The following is a 23,001-nucleotide window of genomic DNA, read 5'->3' on the forward strand; positions in this document are numbered from 1 at the left end:
TTCCCATGATAGTTTCAGGTTCTGAATTTTACTTAACTCAGTTCTCAGTGATGTGCAACTTATCTTGTTGAAAGACTTGGGTTCTTCCAATGGCGTTTTGCTGAAATACAGCTAAGCTAAGAAAAGGTATTTGAGTTTCAACTGGGAAGTTGGTGATAGGCTGTATCCTCTGCAAGAATCCCACAGCTCTGCAAAAACCTACTCACCCAAACTGTCCCAAATAGTGCCGATCTGCTGAATGAGAAGCTCACATTTCTTTTCCCTTGATAAAAATCTGAGATTAGATGCTAAACCTCTGCGATTAGAACATATATCTCTCAACTGCTGACTGCACTTCTATAAAAGACACAAAAAAATTCTACATAGGCTTATTTACACAGTGGCCATTTACAGAGTATAAATACCCTAAGTTACATGGCTAGCTTTTCACATTTGTGATGTATTTTTAATTTATGCAAAAGGTATCCACAGAAATGTCTCAGTTCTGTTTAATGTATTCTTTGTGATGGACTTAGATTTTATTGGAAGTTAGAGAAAAATGCTTCAGTATAATTTCTATCATTAGGCTATGAAGTCCACAGCTTATAACGATCAGTACTCACACCTCCCAGATAAAGACTCAAAAGTCAGGGTTTTTGTAGGGCACTTTGGGAAATTCTCATGTCATATCTGAGATAATTAACCCTCAAGCGTAACCTGTCTGCATAGCTGCAGTACAATGTCTTCAAAGGTAGAGGATGCATTTTGCACACCTATCATAAGGTGATAAAACAACAAAACCAGATATTATAAAATTAACATAAGCATAGGTAGTTCAAACTGTTATTTCCCAAGCATTTCAAAAAAGCTTTTCAATACTTACAGGTAAACTTATCATTAATAAGCTTTAAAATGTTTCAATTAATTCCAGCTTTACATAAAGGAAGGAAAAAGCTGTAAAGGCACATAGATCAACAAGGGTCTATGTCAAAAACCCATCCGTATCACTACGACGTTACAATGTCCTTATCCATGTTTCACATCTGTTTTTTGTTTCAGCATTGTCACTTTTATCATAGGTCCCATGCTATCTGGGTTTACCATAAAAGTTCTCATCTCTTTTGCTTTCTTCTGTCTCGTGGAGTTTTCTAAATCCACAACAATCCATGCCAAAGACGAAAAGCTGATGTATTCCCCACGATACAATACATGATCATCATAATAAATGCGTAATGAAGATATATTTATATTTCATGGACTTTATACCAAATGGGCTTTAGCCTACATGATGTATTGTTAAGATTATTTTTAATCAAGATATTACCTAAAAGGGTGTGTTATGAATTGGTACACAAAGGTGAATACAAGGGTACGAAACCCTTTTTTGCTAAAGACTAACACAAATTGCAGAGCAAGTACAAATTCCCTAGTTTCCAGCACAATACATCCATCTTTCATGATCACCATCTTAAGAAGATACTGTTTAAAAATCTGTGATTTTGAAGAATAACATTAAAATGCTGAAGTTGTTATTACCCTTGCTTCTCTTGCCATTTTATAGTGTTTACAATGACTATACACACACGTAAATACACACTCCTCACTCTCTGAAAAATCCACACAGATGCAGGAAAATAATTATGTTATTACTCAGCAGCATTCACTATGCTACTCACTAGTAAACAGGCATTCAACACACACAAAATGAAATTGCAAATAAAATAAATAAAATGTATCAATTCTAATCTCTCTCATTTAAGTGCCTTTTTTTAGACAAAAGCACAAAATGTGCTTCCTAAACTCATGGTGGTGTTTTAAAATCAGATGCTCACTCACTGCCATCAGCAGTGAAACTCATGAACCTGACACAAGTCCCCCCAGGTGCCAAGCTTCCTGTGCAATGTAACAGGCTGGTCATCAGGTTCAAGCGACCACCTCTTCACATGCCAACTACTCTCTATTCTTCTTATTAGAACTATCAGCTGGCTATAGACTTGCAACAATACTGTCACATCACTCATGAAGTCCACTTGTTCAGCTTGTGCCACTATTTCCAGAAAAGTCAGTGCATTTGCTACTACTGCACACTTGCCCTTTGCTCTCCAGAAGAATTCAGTAGAACTGATAAACCAGTTGTCAAATGCTGAAATTATGTGTTCAAACTCCCTTTCCTTTCCCCTGCCCAAGAAGCTCTTGCCCAGGTTCTGGCTGATTAAGCTGTGGCTTAAAGTATCAAAAAAACCCCAAACTTAAGAAGCACCTGTAACAAAAGAAAAGACACCCCAATACACAAAAAAGCTGTGTATTCCGTGAAAGAGAGAAAACCTCCACAGGAAAAGACCACTTGCTACCAAGTGAATCATCTGGACTTCTCCAGTGCTGACTGGAGCACTTGGTATTAACACAGGCCATGCATAATTTTCTGAACAAATAACATTGTCTTGAAAGTAGCACCAGCCAAGAGAACAACTGTCTGATTCCTCTAGTGACTTACCTAGCACAATGGATTCTCAGCTTTTTTATTACTGTCTCAAAGTCATAAAAAGCCATTCAATCTTTTTACTTTAGCCAGGAAATCAAACCAAGAGAATTATACATCACTTGTGAAATTGTAGGTTTGCTTATAAATTTCACTGGAATATTAAAAACACTCAGCTAAACTCAACTTGCTGAATGAAATCCAATTTTCTCTTTATGTCACGTGCAGCATGCATTATTTCATTATTCTCATTATACTACCTTAATTCGCGCTGCTTAAGTCCTGTAGCATTGAAAAATGAATAAAGGATAAGAAACAGTCTAGAACAGAGAATGCGAATTGCATTTGTATTTTAGATGTGTTAGATCCACAAATCAAGTCCAGCCCCCTACGTATTCAAGACTTCATAAAATAGAGGCTTTCTTACACTTACCCTTGTAACACAGATCCTTTATCAGCCTAGATTTCTTTTTAATGTATTTCCTTGCTGTTACTGTTAATTAAAGTAGTTTCAGTAGAACTGCTGCTCTATTATTTTACTATTCCTATTTGAAACTTGTTTCAGATGTTTGTCTTCTAATAGTTGGAAATCTTTCCAATTTTCTAACCTTAATTTATTCCTGGCCATTATTTTAGACCCATCTGATCTTGGGTCTACATTGTTTTCCTCCTTGGCCAGCTTTCCAGGCTCCTTGATATAGACTCCAGTGTTTTTATAAAAGGTAATCATATTGTATCACAGTTTCTGCTGTGTGATGATAAACACACCAGACTTTGATGGTTGCTTGATGACATAGGCTTTACTAATATAATTATCCTTGTAGCGACAACTGAATTCCTCTCTCTGAACATCAGTAAACAGTACTGAAAGCCTATTTCAGCTACCTCTTAACTGCAACTTTGTGAAATGAGAATGAAGTTTCTGTATTTCTGTACCCCCACTAAATGTCCTTCACCAGTTAGATGCATCTTTCACACCCACATCATGCCCGATGGTTCATAATGATCCTGTGATCAGCAAATACACAATCTTTTCCTCCTCCTGTCACTGCCAGCTAAGTCATCAGCCTGTAAAGCAAATCCATAAATGTAGTATAAAAACAGTAAGACACACTAGATGCCACTTACACCAGCCTTTGGTCTGTTTCATTCTCCTGTGCCTCCCAGCTCTGAATTTACCACTAAAGCAAAGTCAACTCCCCAGGTGTTGCTTCCAGTCTTACCTCCTGTTCATATAAAACATCCAAGCTAGGCTCTTCATGGCTAGAAGTGGTCAGGAGCTTTCCAGCAAGAGGGTTTTCTCCTTTGAAAATACTGAATCATCAAAAAGAATATGCTCCTTATCATCTAAAACGCTGCCTTCTCTCCACATTAATATGAACAAAAGTGACACTGAAAACCAGGCAAAATTCACTGGAACCCTGTCTCTCACTCTGCCAGCTAAATTTGTGAAAGTGGGACTTCAGAACGATCATACCAAGTTACACCAAAGGTACATCTTGAATTGAAAGGCAGCCAGCTTCACATGGAGAATGAAGTCTTTAAGAAGTGGGAAAGCACAGAACAGGCAAACACATAATAGGATCATCAGGAATAACAGAATTCCTACCATTTGTTATTTCCAGTTTGTTATTTTAAGGTCATAGTTATATCTGACATTCTGTTTTTTTACAAAAATACCTTTTTTGTCTCAGTTTCCTAGATCTAAGTAGTTTTGTCTGCTAGTCTTTGATGCTACTTACTTTCCTGTATTGTGAGGCATACAACATGTTACTAGCTATATACGGTGGTGAAAGTTGTTTCTCCTAAGTAACGTGCCAGCAGGTTCATTACAACATCATGTATAAGCTTTCGTAGATTCTCCTTTTTTAAAAAAAACAAACTTTAAGAAGAAGTTTACTGAAATTAAACATATGTTATTCTTTTCACAGATTTATTGCTTCAACAGCACATTGTAAATGGACTCCACTGTACACTCTTTTTTTGGCAGCAGTTACCCAGAAGTATAGTTTAATTGTGGCTTGCTTTAGTCAAATTAGTTGTGTCAAAACACTGGAAGAGGCTCAATGCTTTAAAATGCAGAACTCATCCCAAACCCTTTTAAGTCGTGCACTGAGAAGGCACAGCATAATTTAAACATACATAAAAAATTTCAAAATCACTAGTGCACCATAACTCAAATTTCAAAATATTAAATGTTAAAAGGAGGTAAATAGGACACTGGTGCTAAGCAAAACCCTATAGTTCTTAAGATGACTCTTTCTGGAACAACTACAGAAACCTTTATAAACAATCACTACCCTACGCAGACTGTCCCATGAACTAGATGTGTGTATGCTGTTCTTTCTCTCCACAGCGACAAGTCTAATCTGTTCCAGTTTGAGGTAACTGAAGTATCTTTAATAATAATTCATTGAAAACTACTACCATAAGGCAATTCTAAGTGCTATTTTCAAACGCTTCGAACAGAAATGTAACAAATATGAATTACAAACTCCTAAAGCTAAATGTACCATTCCTGCTGTATAGTCTATTTTTCTAAAAAATAAGATGGCAAGCAAACCAACTGTGTCTAACTGCAGATAACTTATTCCAAATGTGTCACATGAAGATAATTCTGTTACCTAATGATTTGCACTATAGATACTAGTAACCCTCAGATAATTTAAAATTTTGGGGGTTGAAGAGGTATGACTGGACAAAGAATGTCATCTATGAGCCAGATAAAAACATAAAGAACAGGGATAGCCAACAAGAGCCCCAGCATCTTTACTGAAGCCACAGAATGATGGAAATGTGGGTGTCATTGAGATACCAGTCATTCACGTGACGTCATTTTAGTGCCATCCAACCTACACATATAAAATATATGTATAAATATATATTTATGAATAGTTATCAGCAGGAATCTCATGAAATTCAGCAAGGATGAACGCCAAGTCCAACCCCTGGGACAGATTCACCCCCTGCACTGGAACGTACTTCCCATTGGGTGGATGAATGGATGGACGGATGGATGAATGGACAGTTGGATAGATGGACGGATGGATAGATGGCGAGCAGATCTGCTAAAATGGACCTGGTGGTCCTTGTAGGCAGTAGGTGGGGCATGGAATACAACAAAGGGATGTAAGCAAATAAAGAGAAAAAGCATAATGAAAAATTTACATAATCCTACTGAAGTATAATCTACATTCAGAAAGAAAGAGAATTTACTCAAATATCTTTGTGCAAGGTATTAAAAAGAAGATCAACAGTGCTGCAATCCTGCATGAATAATAGAACATTTCTTTGTATACAATTTCTAAAAGATATAACAGCTCATTTGGTACTTCCTCAGTTTAGGTTCAATAATCCCTACAATTCTGTTCTGCTGGAAATTTTTTTTTTCTGGTAATAACAGCTGACCTATGCCACTGCCTACATCAACATCATCGCTTTTCACAAAGGGGACATGTATTTGGCTGTGATGTTGTACTAAGCTGATACTGTCCTGATCTCTAAATTTTAGTCCAATTCTATTTTTCACTTTTTCTCTGTCTTTATTTTAAGTTGTGAATTCTAATCTTGTTCTGTCACTGACTTGCAAGATAAATTTGGCCAAGACATTTATGCTCATGTATTCTTAACTAGCATTCAGTCTGGGGAGTGTAAATGTATATGCTGAATACTAATAATCTGAGACATTCAAAACTAGTGGCTATATTTTAAAATTTTGACATAAACCACAATTTAAAGCCTAGCTTTCAATTGCAACATCTACAAAACAAACAATTGCAGTTGCATGAAAATGTATATACATGAAAAATGTTTGACAGAAGCATAAATACTCTAAATGCCTCTTTTTTTCCTGTTACCATGTTACACAGCTAAAATTACTGTGTAAATAAACATATTTTTTTACTAAATTGCAGCTACCCAGATTCCAAATACACATTCTCCACAGCTATGTATCTATTAATCTATCAAGTATTTAGGCTCTACATCCTTTAAACAAAGGGGGGAAAAGGAGAGGGAAGAGAGAGAAATTATGCAATACAGAGATGATCTGGACTTTGAGTTTGCAGTACATGAAATTCCATTTTCTTTCACATACACAGTTTCATGTTCACTCAAGAAAAGTATTCCACAGATACATCTTTAAAATCATAAATTCAAAATTATTAACACCTAAAGATTTATACTTAGAAACTATAAACTAAGAAATGCAGACTTACCACAGGCTTACCAGAAATGTTCCTATTTCTTTTCCTTATGCAGCACTCTGGAAGTTTATGAGGTACAGAAAGCCTACTACTCTTAGCACAGGTGACTCTATTTTATAAAATTTTAAAATTAAATTAGCATTTCTGATCCAAGTGCCACAAGCCATTGTTGAAATGGGAAGTCAAATTTTACATTATGTATGTGACAGTCAATTTAAAACCTATTTTCAAGACACACTGGGTTAAAGACACACTGAAAAAACTTGGGGTTTAAACTAACTTAAACTAAAAAACTGTATTGTATGCATTTGCTCCAGGTAACTATGCAAGGATTAACTAATATCAGTAAGAACAGAGACAGCTATTGACAAGCCAGACTTCATCAGTGGTGCAGCTATTAAATGTGCAGAATATCCATAACTGCACACAAGGCACACTCTGCAATCCTTAAGAAAACAAATATGATACAACCTTAGGTGCCTAAAACGATACAGATTTTACAGCAACCATGACTATGTCACACAAGAAAACATCATCTATTCTGCTAACCCACCATGTAATAAATTACTGGTTTCTCTCTGATAATTTCTTCCTTCACTCAGTAGCTCCTACTCTTTGTCTCAGAAGGTTGAACTGTTAGATTCTGGAATTATTCTTATCTCTGAAGTAGTTTTTCTTTTATTACAGAAGAAACAGAAGCTCTGAGGAAGGGCTAGAAAGCCTAAAATGTTGTCTATTTATTTTAATGGCATAAACTGAGTTAATAAAATAGGTAACTTTTGCTCAGAAACCTTGCCTAACATTAAGTATTTATAATTTTTTAATAATAATGACACTAAAGACCATCCTATGTCTCTTTCAAAACCACTGTGTTTATGTCAACTATGATCAAGCCCTGATATTACGGTAAGAGGGTAACCGCATTATAGTTAAGATCAGAAGAGACTTTCTCAAGTTTAGAATATTAAAAGGGAAGACAAATGAGGTTGTTGTTATGGAAAAATCATTTCATGGATGCAACCCTCAAAACTCTCAATCTGCTCTGGTCAATATATGCTCAATAAAGCAAGATACAGTATTCCACCCTCTCTGTCTAAACACTAAGCAGATCCAGATCTGATTTCATATCAATTTAGATCAATGGTAGTGCTGTGATAGCAAATATAAAGTTATGTTCTACAATCAAGATTCTGATTTTATAGTGTGTAGAAAAATTCACTGCCTATTATCCTTATGCTACAAAATTAATTTATTTAAAAAATAATAATAAATGGAGCTAGAGCTAGTAAAGAGAAGGAAACTAGAAAGCAAGATCTGTGCAAAGGTAATGAATTGGCCACCTAGCTTATTCCTCCTCACTTGCATGAAAAAATTCTATTAATCATAAATCAATTTAATTAAAATGGAATTTATTATTCTACTACAAGAACACATAAACTTTCTGTACTTGCAGCTCTAAATGGTCAACTACAATCCGAATCTTTTTTTTTTTTTAAAGAAGTTCTTTCAGTGGTCTCCCAGCATTTTGGCCTTCAGGTTTCATATTTTGATCTGTTCTTACGTGGGCTAGAGAATTATTTTTTTATTTTTATGAGTTCTCATTTTCATGTAGGTCTATGTTTCAAGAAGCTGGAAGATGCAGTAATAGTACAGCAACTCACAAGGGCCACGCCTTCAGTTTGGTTCATCAAAAACACAATGATCAGAGCTGACCGTGATTCAAGCACAATTTCCAGATGAACTAAAGGAAGTAACTACCATTACAGGAGGAAGCATTAACCAACTGCCAAGGCTTCTAAACCAAAGGAAAAAAAATCAAAGATATCAAACACTTAAGTCCTATGGACAAAGACCTTCAATTTGATCCCCACACAATCATACATTAAACAGATGTTTTATGTGGTTGCATGACTTCAACTCCATTGTTGGTGCATGCACCAACTAACTAATGAATAAAGATGCTTCTTGTCTGTTGCCTGAAATGTCCTGGAAAGCCTTATTTTATTTCACTTCAAGAAGTATGCTGGAGCAACATGCTTAACCAACCACAGATGACTAATACAGACCAATAAAATAAACTACAATCAAACTGAAAACCAAGGTACAATTATATTTGAACAAGCATGATACAGCCCTTTACTTGCACAATTCAAAGCAGAACTGGCATAAAAATCCATTTTTAAAACAGCCACCTAACCCGTAAATTATGTCTATCATGTTGTCATAACTGCGTAATGCATGATCTTAACAATCACTTGGTTTTGCTCATCAATTACATGCTATATTAAATGGAACACCACCGATTTACTATTAAAAAAAAAAAAAATCACAACCCCAACCATGTCCCCTTTCCAGAATAAATACAACAGCTTCTCTAAAGTAAGCCAGGATTTAAAAAACTCTATTCCATAAAACTTAAGCTAAAAATTCTTTATAATGAACTGGTTTAGTGATAGTCCAGAAAATTTATTAAATAACAACATTTCAGTAATAATTAATATTGTATAAGAAAGTCCCTTTGCATAGCTAAACATGACTAGTCCTAGAAAAAGCAACACCTATGGAAACATATCACTTACGGAAAAAATCCTTGCAATTAAAGACTTGGTGCTTGTAAAGATGTGTTTCTTTAGAGCATTTTGGTGTAATATGAGTAACTTCAGCAGTTCTTGTGGTAAGACTAAAAACCAGTCTTTTGGACTATGAATCAAACTGCTGTACCTTTAGCTAATGAAACTGCATTAGCCCCATTTCTTTAGTGCAAGCCTGGATTTAATCCTATCAGAATCTGAAATGCTATTTTATGCAGGCAAAAATGTAATAGTACAAAAAGGATGAGCACAAAGCTTTCTACGCTGAGTCCCATGCAGGAGATTTAAACGGAAAATACCAGCAACTATGTATGTAACCTACATTAGATAAAACACCTAGACTAGCACCAAAAAGACTAATACAAGGGATCCAAGTTTAAATTGATTCATCCGTGTAGAACACTCAAAGAGTGCATATCAATGAGCTACCATTGTTCAAACCCATGTGCTTTCATTGTAGCCACAGAGGGATGTAGCACAGCTCCAAAACCCGCCCATGATTGCCCATAGAGAAATTTAATCTCTGCTAATCCTTATTGAAATATCTATCCATGACTCCATTATTTTGGTTTTCTTCTGAGAGAGGGGCTGAACTGCATTCAAAGACTATTTAATTCAAGGCAACACTCCATGAAACTCAGTCTCGTTCAAATCTACAATTTGCCAAAACTACTAACTGTGGAAAACAGCAATTCAAGAAAGGAAAATAAATTATATTTATGGGCACAGAACTATAATTCAACAAATCAAGGTAGTCCTTCTATAAAATAAAGTTATGCTTGGGCTTTTTATATCTTTACCTAGAATTACATGAATCCAGAACTCGTGGCTTTAAGAGAAATAAATAAGACTCACAATTTATTATCATTTTAGATTCACATTGCTTAAAAAAGTTAAAAATACATAGAAGTCATATAATTCTATGACTCCACTGCTAACTGAAATTCGTATCTAAATTTTTTTCCAAACAATGCATAGTTTTTTCCTTTAATTTCTAAGCTTAGATTCTCCTTCCCCTTTCTGGGGAAAAAAATATTAATTTACCTTTTGTTGCACATAGAAACTAAAGTTCTGGTACCTTCATGAAAGAAGGAACAGTACCTCATTATTTTTCAAGAACTATTATTTTAACTAAAAGGAAAATAAAATAGATTTTGGAAGAAGGCTTTTTTCCTTTTTTTAAAAGCTAGAGAGCTTGATTTTATGTGCATAAGAATACATATGGTGAGCAGAATGGAGTTCTGGTATTAGCATCTTGAACCAAGTAGCATCAGTCTGGCTGGTCACTTTTAAGCAAATTTGTTTATATAAAACAAGCAAAAGATCTATCACCCAAAATGAAATAAGAAAGGAAAAAATTATTTCCTTCCATTATTTCCAATGCAAATAATTTAGTATGAGAAGCAAAAAAACCCCAAAGGGACACAGAAGAAATCTTTGTTATTATGCTTCCTTAGATAGGTTACTACAGAAGAAACAGGTGATCAGACAGAAAAAGGGAAACATGCTAGGACTATCAGCCAGAAATAGGAAAACTAAGTTTTTTATATGTATAATTGTATCCATTTTAGTCTATAAACCCTCTTCGACTTTTAACTCCCTCAGTCCCCTCATATGTTACTTAATAAATATTTGGCATGAGGTCCATTTATGTCATAGAAGGACAAGAGAGATTGAGGATCTATCTAGGCATAGAATCACCTAAGCAACTTCCCGTCCCCTAACTTGCAACAAGCTTGGAAATTCTCAAAAGATTTAAAAAATCACCTAGGTTAGAAGAGTTTCATGCAGAGCTTACAACAGAAGCATAGGTCCAGACAGCTTTATGCCTAGAGAGAATTCTAAAAAGCAAAATAAGCAAGACCACAATTAAATATTAAGTCCTGAGACTATGTGTACAACCCTGGCTTTATGTTCCCTGCACATACCAAGAATAAGAAATCAGCCTTCACCTGCTGCTGTATCCCATAATAATAGGCATTCAGCTTTTGTCCTTTATCATGTTCCTTTTTTTTCCTGTCTCCCATCTTTACAAGAAAAGCAGAGCACTTTGTACAAGAAACCTTGAAGCAGGGTTACACCTGAGTTTTCAAGGTTATAATCCAATCACCAGGCTAATCAGTGACAAAAAGAGCACTGAGAAGTTTAAGCACATCTGAAGCACAGTTTAACATTTTATATAAAAGATGGCATTACTATAACGGCTCTAGCCATTACTTGGGCACTTCTCCCAGCCAACATCCCCTTAAGCCCAGAGGGATGTAACAGGACATTTACTCTGTACTGAATCATAAAAAGTTGTCCCTAGCTGAATTAACATCACCTGCAGAAATATCTGTATTTTCCTTAACATACTGCTATCTAAATAAGCTTGACCTGACTTGACCCAGTTAAACTTCTGACATCTAATGAGAACTTAAGGTAGCACAGCTGAGATCATAAAACAAGCATATGCAATTGTTGGAGGATAATCACACAGAAACTAAATCACTTCACAAGTCAGTTTTGGGCACATTTCTACATTTTTGGATGCAAAACTCATTCAGAAAATAATTCTGACTGAAGTACTGGTGGACCCAAGAAAAACATTCACAGCACAGGCTTCCAAAAAATTTTACTTCTATTCACTTACGTGCAGATGCATGTATTATTAGCAACTAATGTTACAATATTGATTTGTCATTCTAAACACATTGTTCTACAATTAACACTAGAAATCTTCTTCATTCTTTCCCTTCCAAATAATACTTCTTTGCTTATTTATTCAATTATTATAAGCAATAGAAATAACCAAGAAGACCAGATTGTCCAGGCAATGACAGGTTAACAACAAAAGGTTAACTGAACTGCTAATGCACAACAGATGTACATCTGATTTTAAATCTAACATAGATATTTTGGACTATTGGTTTATAGAAGTTTGACCAACTACCGTCTGGATATGCAATGTAACACACACATGCATGTGCTCAGCATATTTCACACTATTTCCATTACATTGCTGCTTCTGCTAAACAAGGAGTAACCAACCAACCCTCATGCTATGTCCCTAAAGTCATCAGTGAGAGACCTGAGTAAACCAAGGAAAGGCACATGCTCTACAGAAGAACTTCTGCAAATATCTCATTCTCCCCCAAATCCAAATGGCTTCCACTCATCCCTTTCTACCCTGGTAGCTCTCTTTATCACATAGCAAAGAGAGATGTGCGTCATTTGCATGCTACCTCTACATGACCATCAGTTTTCACAGATTTCTCCTTAATTCCCTCACCTACCATCAACCCCACAATGATTCTCACACCTGATGCTTTCTATTGTTTCCTCCCTATTTCCCAGCTCCCCTATTTTTATCGTACTACATCTTGGAAATTATGGATGTTCCTATTTTTTCCCCGTCACAATTTGTCATTAACTACCAAAAAGAATCTCCATTCTTGCAGGTCCAAGAAATCGTTTAAAAATGAAAGACAAAGAACAGTGCTTTTAAAATAAAATTACAAGGGTTGCAGCATGGAGAATATTTGTTTCTTTTAAAAATCCTGGTTCATTTGCTATAGAAGAAACAATCGGCATATATCATGAGATATGAACAAAAGTCAGGGATACAAGACTTGGAGAAAATGCTAACTTCACTAACCTTAACAGTTGTAGCTGGGAGAGGCTCAGTGCTCTGTCTTTTCTTTTTAAAGCACTTACCTTCAAATTAGTAAAATTGGGGTCAAATTTGGGTCAATAGGGGTCAAAACTTTACTAATTTAATTAAAGCAAAAACTTTACTCATTAACGGGTTTATCCAGTTTTTCTGATTTATGATCTCACTTCTGTATCTTGCAAAATAACCTTGATAATTTTATACTTATTAATTATAATGGGTAGAGATCTCAAGTGATTCACAACAGTCTCAATTTTTAAAAATAAAGCTAGTCTGGAGATAGCTTATTTCTCATTTCTAATTATGGCTTGGAAACATATTGCAAAGGCAGTATTTGTATGGAAACCAAGCACTTCAGGAGAACAGCAGGCTATTATAAGCAGGATTGGAATCACAAATCAAACCTGTCTCAGGATGGAGTCATTACATGATTATAGGATAGCTCTTAGAAGGAGAAAGGAATCATTACCACATGGTCTGAGGCATCTTGGCCCAACATCACGCGTACCATGCCCCAGTGTTTAATATTAAAGGAAACAGAGATCATTATAGTTCAAATGTAGCCTCAGCCTAAATCAAAACCGATTTTCTAAACCTTTCAGCTTTACATTAACACTAGTGTTCCTATGTTTAAAAGACTTATCCTTCTTATCAATTAGCAAGAATTCTCAGCTACACAAAACAAAAATCCAGCCAAATATTTCATCCAGAAAGGCAAAGATTAATAGCAACAGACTACAGCATCAGAGCTCAAGAAGGAAAACAGAAGCAAAGAGTTTTTAGTCCTTTATCTTTACATAGATCTTTGTTGGTTTATGGTTCTTAATGACATTAATCAAACATTTAAAGGGATACCATGTCCAGTACTCTTTTTCTTTACAAAAAAATAAAAATGAACCATATTTAGTAGTTCTGTTTGTAATTAACTTGCTGTTCAGGCAGGATAAAGCAATGTTTGTTAATAATGCTTTGCTTGTACGTATATGGTGGTTATTCCAGCTGGCCATAGTCACTTTATTGATTTTAATTTTCTCTGGCTTCTCTACTGTGTTTTCAGTTGTGTTTCATTAGATGTTCAAGGTGAGATTACAATGAAGAGATTTTAATATAACAGGGAGATTAACAAAAACAGCAGATAAACCTATGCTGGAGGAAGATGCGTCTCTGCCTAAGCATACCAAAGTAATCTCATGTAAACAACTTGTTTTGTCCTGTTCCTTCCTAGAAGCCTGGCTGCCCTCCTCTCTCCCATGTTCTACTGCCATGTAAATCCAGGAAGAACAACCTGGCTCAGATTCAGCACATACATTGAAAGTATGGGTATTCTCCTAGGAGCACCACCACATTTCATTGGTTCTTCTACCTTATGCAGAGGTGGGAAGCCCAAATTTTTGTCCAACTTTATTCTCCCAGGGGTGCTTCTGTTTTTTCTGCAAAGAAACCCACTTTCATAACAGAGCAAAGCTGCTTTCTGTTCAGGGCTGACATTTCCACTCATGCCCTACCTTGCCCACCTATTTCTACTGACGACAAATTTTCTAATGCCCACTTAAAGATGTTTAAAACACAAATAAGGTATAAGTTAAAGTCAGCAAAGCAAAACTTGGTGAACTTGTGGCCTCACAGATATTCACAGAGTACCCTCATTCACATATTTATTTCTGTCCCTCAGCAAAGTTTCATTTCTTTAACGAACTTGCAATGCAACAGTAGGCAGACTGTGCACTAATAGTTTAGCATTCTAAATAGGTAACTGAAAAAGCCTTCAAAAAACCCACCTGTGATTTCCCACATCTTTCTGTCTTGAGTTAGCCCTAGTTTTTAAAAAGAGGGGATCTAAACACATATTTTACTGCTTGTATTTGTCCTCTCTTTCATTTAACAGTCCCAGGAAGCTGGGTATATAGAAAGACGGAGTGTGTACTTCATTTCATCCTGGCAGCCTTTAAGGATAATCCTATTTAATTTTATAATCCTCCTTCTGCAATGTCAAACTTTAGCCTGTATGTGTCAAATGGACCATGAATATTGCTAACAATCTTTTTTTTTTCCCCTTTTATGAAAAATTGTTGGTGATCTCTGTTTTCTAATACTTATCCTCAGCACAAAAGAAGCTCTAATTGTCTCCAGTTTCTTTCGGAAAAGCATCTGGCGTGGAAGTTACTCAATACCAATGTGTAATGGCAACATCACTGAAGTGGGGAGGCAGGGGCACTATTTTTGGTTGACAACAGGCTTGGTATTTAACCCATGTCAGGCTTGTAAGTTGGTACTGTATGGTCCAGGACGTGTAATGGCGTAGTAGCCCTCCAGCTTGATCGAAGCGAGAAGTCTATTAAGAAGTCTCAGAGCCTTACACCAGGAGCTTACAACCTGTCACAGCACAGCTTCTCAGGGCAATTCATGAAGCCCAGGAGTTGCTCCTGACCACCGGCTCCGAGAGTCCCACAAAAGCAAGGACCTACCTTGCATGGGCACTGCACTGCAAATGTCAGGCTCACTACTCACACCCAATGCAAACAATCTATGCATTCCCAGTTAGTCTGACCCTATGCCAGGAGAGGAGTTGCAGCAGGTTAAGTATTGCACTGCCACTGAAAGAAGCTGTACAACCAAAAGGTAGCAGTTCAGTACAGCTCTCCAAAACTGTCCAAGCTGTTCAAAAATTCGAGTATATTTGCATGTGAGACACTACTGTCATTCCAGGAATCACTAGGAAGTGTAACTAAGAACTATATTCATTGGGAGTTTCATCATATAAAAATGTTGAAACACTGTGGTTAAAATCCTTCTCTAGGATTCTCTAGGTCAAAACAAGAGAATCAACCCTCCGAAAAGGCTGAATCCTATCCTCAAAAGTGACTGTGTGCAGAATTTTAGAAATACAGAAAATATTTTTTTATTTTATTACTATTGTTCAATTACAATTTCATTCTACTTGTTCTGAGACAACCTGTAAAGTCAGACTATCCTCGACGGATAGGTACAAAATTAAAAATTCCAGTTTTGTAGAAGCTCTATTATGTGTCCTAAATTTAAGGGTCATGTGAATTTAGAATATCCTAAAAAAACTAAAATGTTTTGAATCCATTATGTGTCATTCCCTTACTATTAGTTAATAGCACTAATTTTCAAAACACAGTTTGTGTCAGAAATAAAAAAATCATACATTTCCTGTAAAGGTGCTTCAGGTTTTTTCCAAATCTTACTGAAGTACCATACGAGCATTCCATTAGCCAAAGAAGGCACATAGTTTTTTTCATATCCTAATTTATTTCAGTTTTATTGTAAAAGTAGGACGTTACCATCAGAAGTATTTGTTAAAATGTTGTTGTCCAATGATATTTGGCACATCTCTGCATGACACAGATCTCCTGACATCCATCGCTTTGCTGATGCTGGCAGCATTGCTTTGGATAGTGCTCTTTAAATGTATGTATAACAGCTGGAGTAAAACTGTGACTTCTTGTCTATAAACTATTGATCAGATTTTCAAATACCTGCTTGTTAATGGCAATGAGGCCTAATAAAAGCACCATACACTTCTCTAGAGCGCGCTCTTCCCTGGATTGGATTGGAGATGTGTTAAGACTTGTTCCCACTCAAGTCACTGGGAAAATGCACATTAATTTTCATTGCAAATAGTATTTGACACTGACCCTTCAGGGATGTAGGGAACTATAAATATGCTATAGACCATTTCGCATTCCTAAGATTCAGTGAAAATATAGAACCACACAGACGAATTTCAAAGCTTCTCTCCAGTAAATTAACCCAGCTGGCAATGCTGTCTGTTTAGGCAGCTCTCCACACGTGTTCTGTTAGACAACCTGCTAAGTGCTGCGATGAACAGCATAGCTGTATGGAGCTGCATTCTTCTGTCCATCCTCTGTGTATACATTTGCTCCTGGTTGCACTTCCTAACAGTCTAAACATATCCCATTGCTTGAGGTATAAGAAGACATTCAAATCCTTTCTCTACCTAGCTGTTCTCTATTGCAGACTGCTTCAGTCAAAAAAAAAAAGAAACCTTGGGAAAACCCCTGCCTGTCACCACATAGCCATAGAGTACTATCTAAGCAATTCAGTGCCAAGAAAAAAATTACATTAAATGCCTCTCTTTCTGAAATGAAAGGAGTAGGGAATAAAGCACACATTTGCCGTGTTTACAGCTCTCTTCAGGGAAATGCAGTGGGACTACTTCAACTTCCATGCTAGCAGCAGAGCAGATTGTCGGTAAAGAACCAGTAGCCAGATTTCTTAATTCTAAGTCCACAGCAAGTTTCTCCTACAACATGCTCTAAAAGAACTACCAGTTTTAAGTTATATACATTACCAGTTACAAATAAAACTCTTCAACAACATTTGACATGCTTTTTTTTCTTCTTTCAAATATTATGGCAAAACACGAGCAAGCAGTAGAAACGACCATTTAAACAATTAATGGTCCAGCTCTGCAATTCATCACTTTCAGAAGAGCAGTCTCACTGGCATCAGCAGGACTGCTTACATCCTGGTATTTGGCTAACGATGAACAACAAGTAGGCAGTCGGCATGCAGATGGAGAATTCTTGGAAACCTCTCCTTATTAATCTTCCCGCAGCACCACTGCAGAATCCCAAAATGTACTCACAGCCAATCCCATTGGGCTACAAAAGGATGTGAGAATCCACAAGCGTTTCACCAAGGAGCTGGATAGGGCTGTCACCATTGATCATGTGAGCTCTGAGATTACACCCAGGTCACGGTGATGGAGTTTCTAGACAGTCCACGCATATCTCCAGTCTTTAGTTTGATTAGAAAATATCCACTGAGTTATGTTTCCTTCATTTGTCAAGATAGGTTGCCAAATGAAGCCAATGCTGGCAGTCAGAATTTGGTCAGTAATTATCTGGGAGTACAGCTCTCATTTTTCACTTGTATATTCACATGTTTAACATGGTATGTTATGAACCCCATTATTATCACCCCTCCATACTGGCTTCTGACGAACAGCTCAAGAAAAAACATATTACTGAAGCTCTCAAGAATTGTGAAATAACAAGTATGGGGAAGCTTTAATGTTGTGCTGTACATTACATGCTTTACCCAACTGCAACTAGTGAACTACTCAAAAAGCATCTAAATCCCACTTGAAGGGGATAAGGTGCCTAACATCTGCAACAATATTATTCTGTCTTTCTGCCTATAAAAGGAGCTGTTAAGACTTCTACATAGACATTTTTCCAATTTCCTGAATGTCACTGGCATGTCAGGTCTCCCCATGCCTTGAGAAGTTGGAACCAACACCAACATCCTAACTTGGATGGCACAGCAATTTTATGCACGGCCTTTTTTTCATTTTATTGAAGATCCAGTATCTTTTCACAAAACTAGCCCTACAGCATCAGCCACACGTGTACTGCCATGTATAACCTTCCCCGGCACACGATGGCCAAACCTTTTCTATTGGCCTTTACACTTCTTCACTCCTCCTCCTGTGTAGCAAAATCACTGCTGTCTGTCAGACTGCAGTCACTTTCCTCAGCGAATAAAGACATTCACTAAAAGGTGACCATCTGAAGAGCAGAATGGTGGCAGTTTTGTTGTTAGACAGAGATGCTGTATTTCACACTGAAAAGAAAAATTACTGAGTGGAATCTAAGCTGCATATTAAGGGACTTATAGCCCACTTGTTTGGCTTCCTAAAGTGTAGGCAGCCTCGTAATCCTAACCCAACGTCTGCAACGCTTTGAAATGAGAGTATATCTAAGGCATTCATACCATATTTTCTCTGCAATTTCTTTATATATAAAATGAAAAAATAAATCTTAATTGAGGTAACTACAATAAAATATTTGTAGGTTCCAGTTTCAATGGATTTTTACATCTTAAAAGAGAAAATGTAGTTTGAAATATTGCTTGGCTCTTTTTGCAGGGCAAGGCCTAGAGGAAACAGGGTGGAATATGCAATGTATGTATGATGTTTTTTCAAGACTTTTGGAAACAGAGCAACTTACATATGTAATAGAGCCCAAGCAATGACTGAATAAAGAATGACAAATAACTTAAGATTTGTTATGACAACTTTGACATAATAGCACTGTGCAATTTTTTTTTAACTATGTGCCTGACGCAGCAACACTCTCAGGAAGAACAGCTGCTTAACTATTTCACTGCAAACAAGACTATGCAGTTGAGGATCATGACACCAGTCAACATCAACAACAGTTTCCAGTTTTATCTGAGATACATAGAATAGTTCATATTTCAGCTGCAGCTTTCTGAATGGGGAACATGATCTAGGCGCATGCATGCTTAGATGGCCAGTAGGCTGGAAGTAAACTGGTATCCCAGGAAAAGTCTGACTGAATCAAAAATTACTAATGGGGCTCCTAGGGAACTGGGGTCTATATAAACAGTGAATTCCAATTTATAAATCAAGTCAAAGGAATTACACATATGCAATGATGTACATCACTTTTGAGCAGACATTTGTGATAATTACCTCTATCAATTTCTTTGCAAAGATTTTCTTTAACCTAATTTTATCCATATGCAATGTAGAAGGAAGTAAAATTCTAACAAGACCAGAAGTCAAATACAGAAGTCAAATGCTTTTCCAGAACATAAAAATCCCTTAACTGATTGCTTTCAAACCACCTTCAGCTGACTTTCAGTATTTTTCTCCACAATTAATTCTGCTACCATGCTTTGGAAAATCTGACAGAACGTCAATAATTAGATGCCAACCACTTAGAGCTGTGTGAAAGTTGGCGGTTTCACTTTGCAGGAGTGCAGGCAAATATTTTATTTGGTGTCAATCCACCTATGTTCCCTCTCCATCACTTTCAGTTTGGGTTTTGACTTTTGAATAAGTCCAAACAGGCAAATGAATAAGCAGTCAAAATTTCCACATTTTACCTGGTTTCACTTCATGACCATGCAAATAAAAACCAGGCAGGCATATCTTCATGAATCAACAATGGAGCAAGTTAGACATTCAAATTTGGAAAGAAATACAAGAAAACATCTATCACGTGATTGTGGTGATTTACACCCATCTAGCCACCCAAAAAACCCAGGATCATGATGATGTTAACTCTCCCCAGCGCCATTACTGTTTGTATTCTATATTCTGTAAAGTGCTACAGGCGTGTGCATTTATGATGCTATATAAAGGCCCAAAATGAGAATAACAGTAGTAATAATTGTTTTTGTTTTAAATCCTGCCAGCATTTTACATCATCCCAGCTGCTTTCTACTCTTTCCATCAACCCCCAAGTATCTTGGGATTGCAGCTCACTGGATCCCATTGCTGTTGTCAGTGCCTAATTCTGGTCTTTATCTAGTAAAAATCATGACTGACCCACCAGAAATTATAGCAGGTGAAATTTGTTTTAAATAAGGGAGGTATGCCACCAATCAAAAGGTCTGACTGTATTAACATTTCTGCTGAGAACATACTCATTGCATACTTCTATAGAGGAACTGAAAGGAAAGAAGGATACGGAGCCCAAATCCAAGTAACTACAGGTACCACATGTGGGAAGTTGTGAGGTAGAGAAAAAAGGCCACAGGGATGAGAGGAATGAAAGAAAAGGAATAATGAAGATGAGAAAGCAGATGTAAGTATTGCTAGAAGTAGGAAAGACAGAACAGTCTGAAAACTGAGATGCAGAAGATAAGGAAGATAACACAGATGAGAAAGATAACTTTACAATATAGGATGGGGATGAAGAACAAATGGATTACAGATGGACTGGAGGAGATGATGATACAGGGAAAAGGAAGGAGAGTGAGCACGGAGGTAACTAATTACAGGCACACACTGCAGACCAAGATAAAATTAGGGATAGAGATGAGAAAAGTTGAAGAAAGAATGGCATAAGAATAAAAAGAAGATCCAAAAAAGAACGGTTTGGGACTGAGAGACAAAAGCGTATCTGGAAATGGGACAAAGAACATCAAAGCTTTACAGGATAAAGGCAGAAGTAGGATTTGAGAAAAATTAAGAGTGGGTTAGTAAAAGCATGAATGGCAAAATGGTTAAAAGTAAGGATAAGTACAGAGGTAGGACCCAAGAGGATATGAAAGACGACCTTAGGAAAGGGATGGGAGTGAAAAGAGACAGATGAAGCTGACACTTAGATGGAGACCTTGGTGCTACCCCTGCATGCACGGTCGTCTTACCAATCCACCACAGGTACTGAAGGAGGCGAAGGAGCCCGGGTAGCGGAGGACAGCACCACTGTAGTAACAAGCTCTCTCAGGTTGCGACTGTGCAGCACTGGGTGGGCTTTTGCCCTCACCCCCAAGCCGCTCTTCCACGGCAAAGCCAGGAGCCAGGAAGCGGCTGTCCCTCTTGAGCAGCAGGTAGAGCTCCCGAGCAAAAGCCGGGATCCTCAGCAGCACCTCATCTCCGTCCTCTGCTGGAGGCGGTGGGGGGGGGGATGGTGGTGGTGGCAACTGAGAGGCAGCACCAGACCCCTGGGGCACAGGGGACCAGTGGTAAAACTCCTGAGATTCATACTCATCCTCAGTGTCCTCTTCCTCTGCCGCCTCCCCCACAGCCTGCGCCTGCCCCTCCACCGAGGAGGAGACTGAGCGCACCTCCCGGGAACTGCCGGCCACTGGGCTAGGTGTGACAGGGGTGCTGAGGGTGCTGCTCTGGTTCCCACAGCTGGGGTCGGCGCTGCAGCCCCCACCACCACCGCTGCCACCCGCCGGCTCCTGCTGGCCCCTGCTCCACAACGCGGGGAAGACGATCTCCCACTCCTCGGTTTCTTCTGAAGCATGGAGACCTGTGGGAAAGCCAGCAGATGCTTTAAATGAGTGGAGCACCCAGCAGCACACAGCACCTGCCAGAAACCTACCCTATGCCCCCCACAACACCCTCCTTCTGGCTCCCAGCCCACCAAGCATGCCACCCAAAATACAGTGGGCTCCGTTTGGCCCTTTCATCCTGTCCTTACACAGACGGGCCAGCCACTAGATGTCTCTGTGCCTGCTCAGGGGTCTGGGACACACCATGGTCCTGGTAAACACTGAGAGAGAGCTGGAGCTCAAGCTGGGCTGCATTTGTACCAGTAGCTAGGGATGTTCTTCTTCATGACCACCACCTCCACGCACGGAATGCTGCACAAACCTTGCGTCATTTAGACAAAGTGGCAACTTTTTGATACGCATAAAAAAATTTCTTATTTTAGCAGGGAAAACAAAAAAATCGGAAAATTTCAACCTTGTTCTCAGCATGTTTTGCAAGACCCACTATGTTTTCAGAAGTGCAGCCAAATGCACACACACCCCACGGCCGCACATTTGCGAGTGCGCGTGCAAGTGGCAGATGCACGCGCATGCTGTATCCTCATTATCATTATAATCGAACTGAATTATAATCACTAACTAGTGATGTCTGCGCATTACACACAGGGTACCACAATTTAACCAAAATTCCCAGCATACCAGCATTATGTTTATAAACATATGCGTACACACAATCTCCACCAGCCTGAGAGAGAAGACAGTTTCATTTACACATTCATCCTACACACGCTAGGAATAGCACTGCTGTGATGACAGGCTTGCGTATGAAAACTAGTATCTCGTACAGACGAGTGCATTGCAACGCACTCTCCCAGTGGAGGCATGCATTATCTGACCACCCATCGGTTACGGGGGACGGGCACTGCTGTTAAGGCGCTTAAGAACGGGCAGGTACCGGCTACCGGCAGCCGGCGGGGCACGGAGGCCGCCCCGAGGCTCGGCCCCGTCCCGCGGAAGGCGCGCACTTACCTGCGGCGAGCCCGCTTGACAGCACGCACAGCTGGTAGAAAACGCAGCAGACGCGGCTCAGGCGCATCCTCCCGCCCATCCCCATCGGCTCCGCGCCCGCGGGACGCCGGCAGGCAGGACAGGGAGGGCCGGGCCGAGCCAAGCCGAGCCGAGCCGAGCCGGGCCGGGCGGGGATCGCGGCGGCGCGCAGCCACCTGGGCGCCCGCGGAGAAACTGCAGGCGGGCGCGAAGCACGCGTCCCGGCGGGGCGGGCGGGCAGCACCGGCAGCGCTGGACGTGCAGCGCACGGCGGGGGTGAGCGGGGGTGCGCGTGTGTGTGTG

General features: G+C 38.6%; 1 protein-coding gene across 1 annotated transcript in view; it reads right to left on the reverse strand.

Annotated features, from left to right (window-relative positions):
• The window catches only part of ADAMTS19 (ADAM metallopeptidase with thrombospondin type 1 motif 19), a 152,988-nt gene extending 130,223 nt beyond the window's left edge, over positions 1–22,765 (reverse strand). The window contains exons 1-2 of the mRNA XM_075526976.1: positions 22,681–22,765; positions 21,079–21,689 (exon numbers count right to left, since the gene is read on the reverse strand). Coding sequence (XP_075383091.1) covers positions 21,079–21,689; positions 22,681–22,765 — 696 coding nt within the window. The remainder of the gene's footprint in view (positions 1–21,078; positions 21,690–22,680) is intronic.
• Between the last annotated feature and the right edge of the window lie 236 nt (positions 22,766–23,001).

Source organism: Mycteria americana, chromosome Z (assembly GCF_035582795.1).
Source record: "Mycteria americana isolate JAX WOST 10 ecotype Jacksonville Zoo and Gardens chromosome Z, USCA_MyAme_1.0, whole genome shotgun sequence".
Taxonomy (NCBI): domain Eukaryota; kingdom Metazoa; phylum Chordata; class Aves; order Ciconiiformes; family Ciconiidae; genus Mycteria; species Mycteria americana.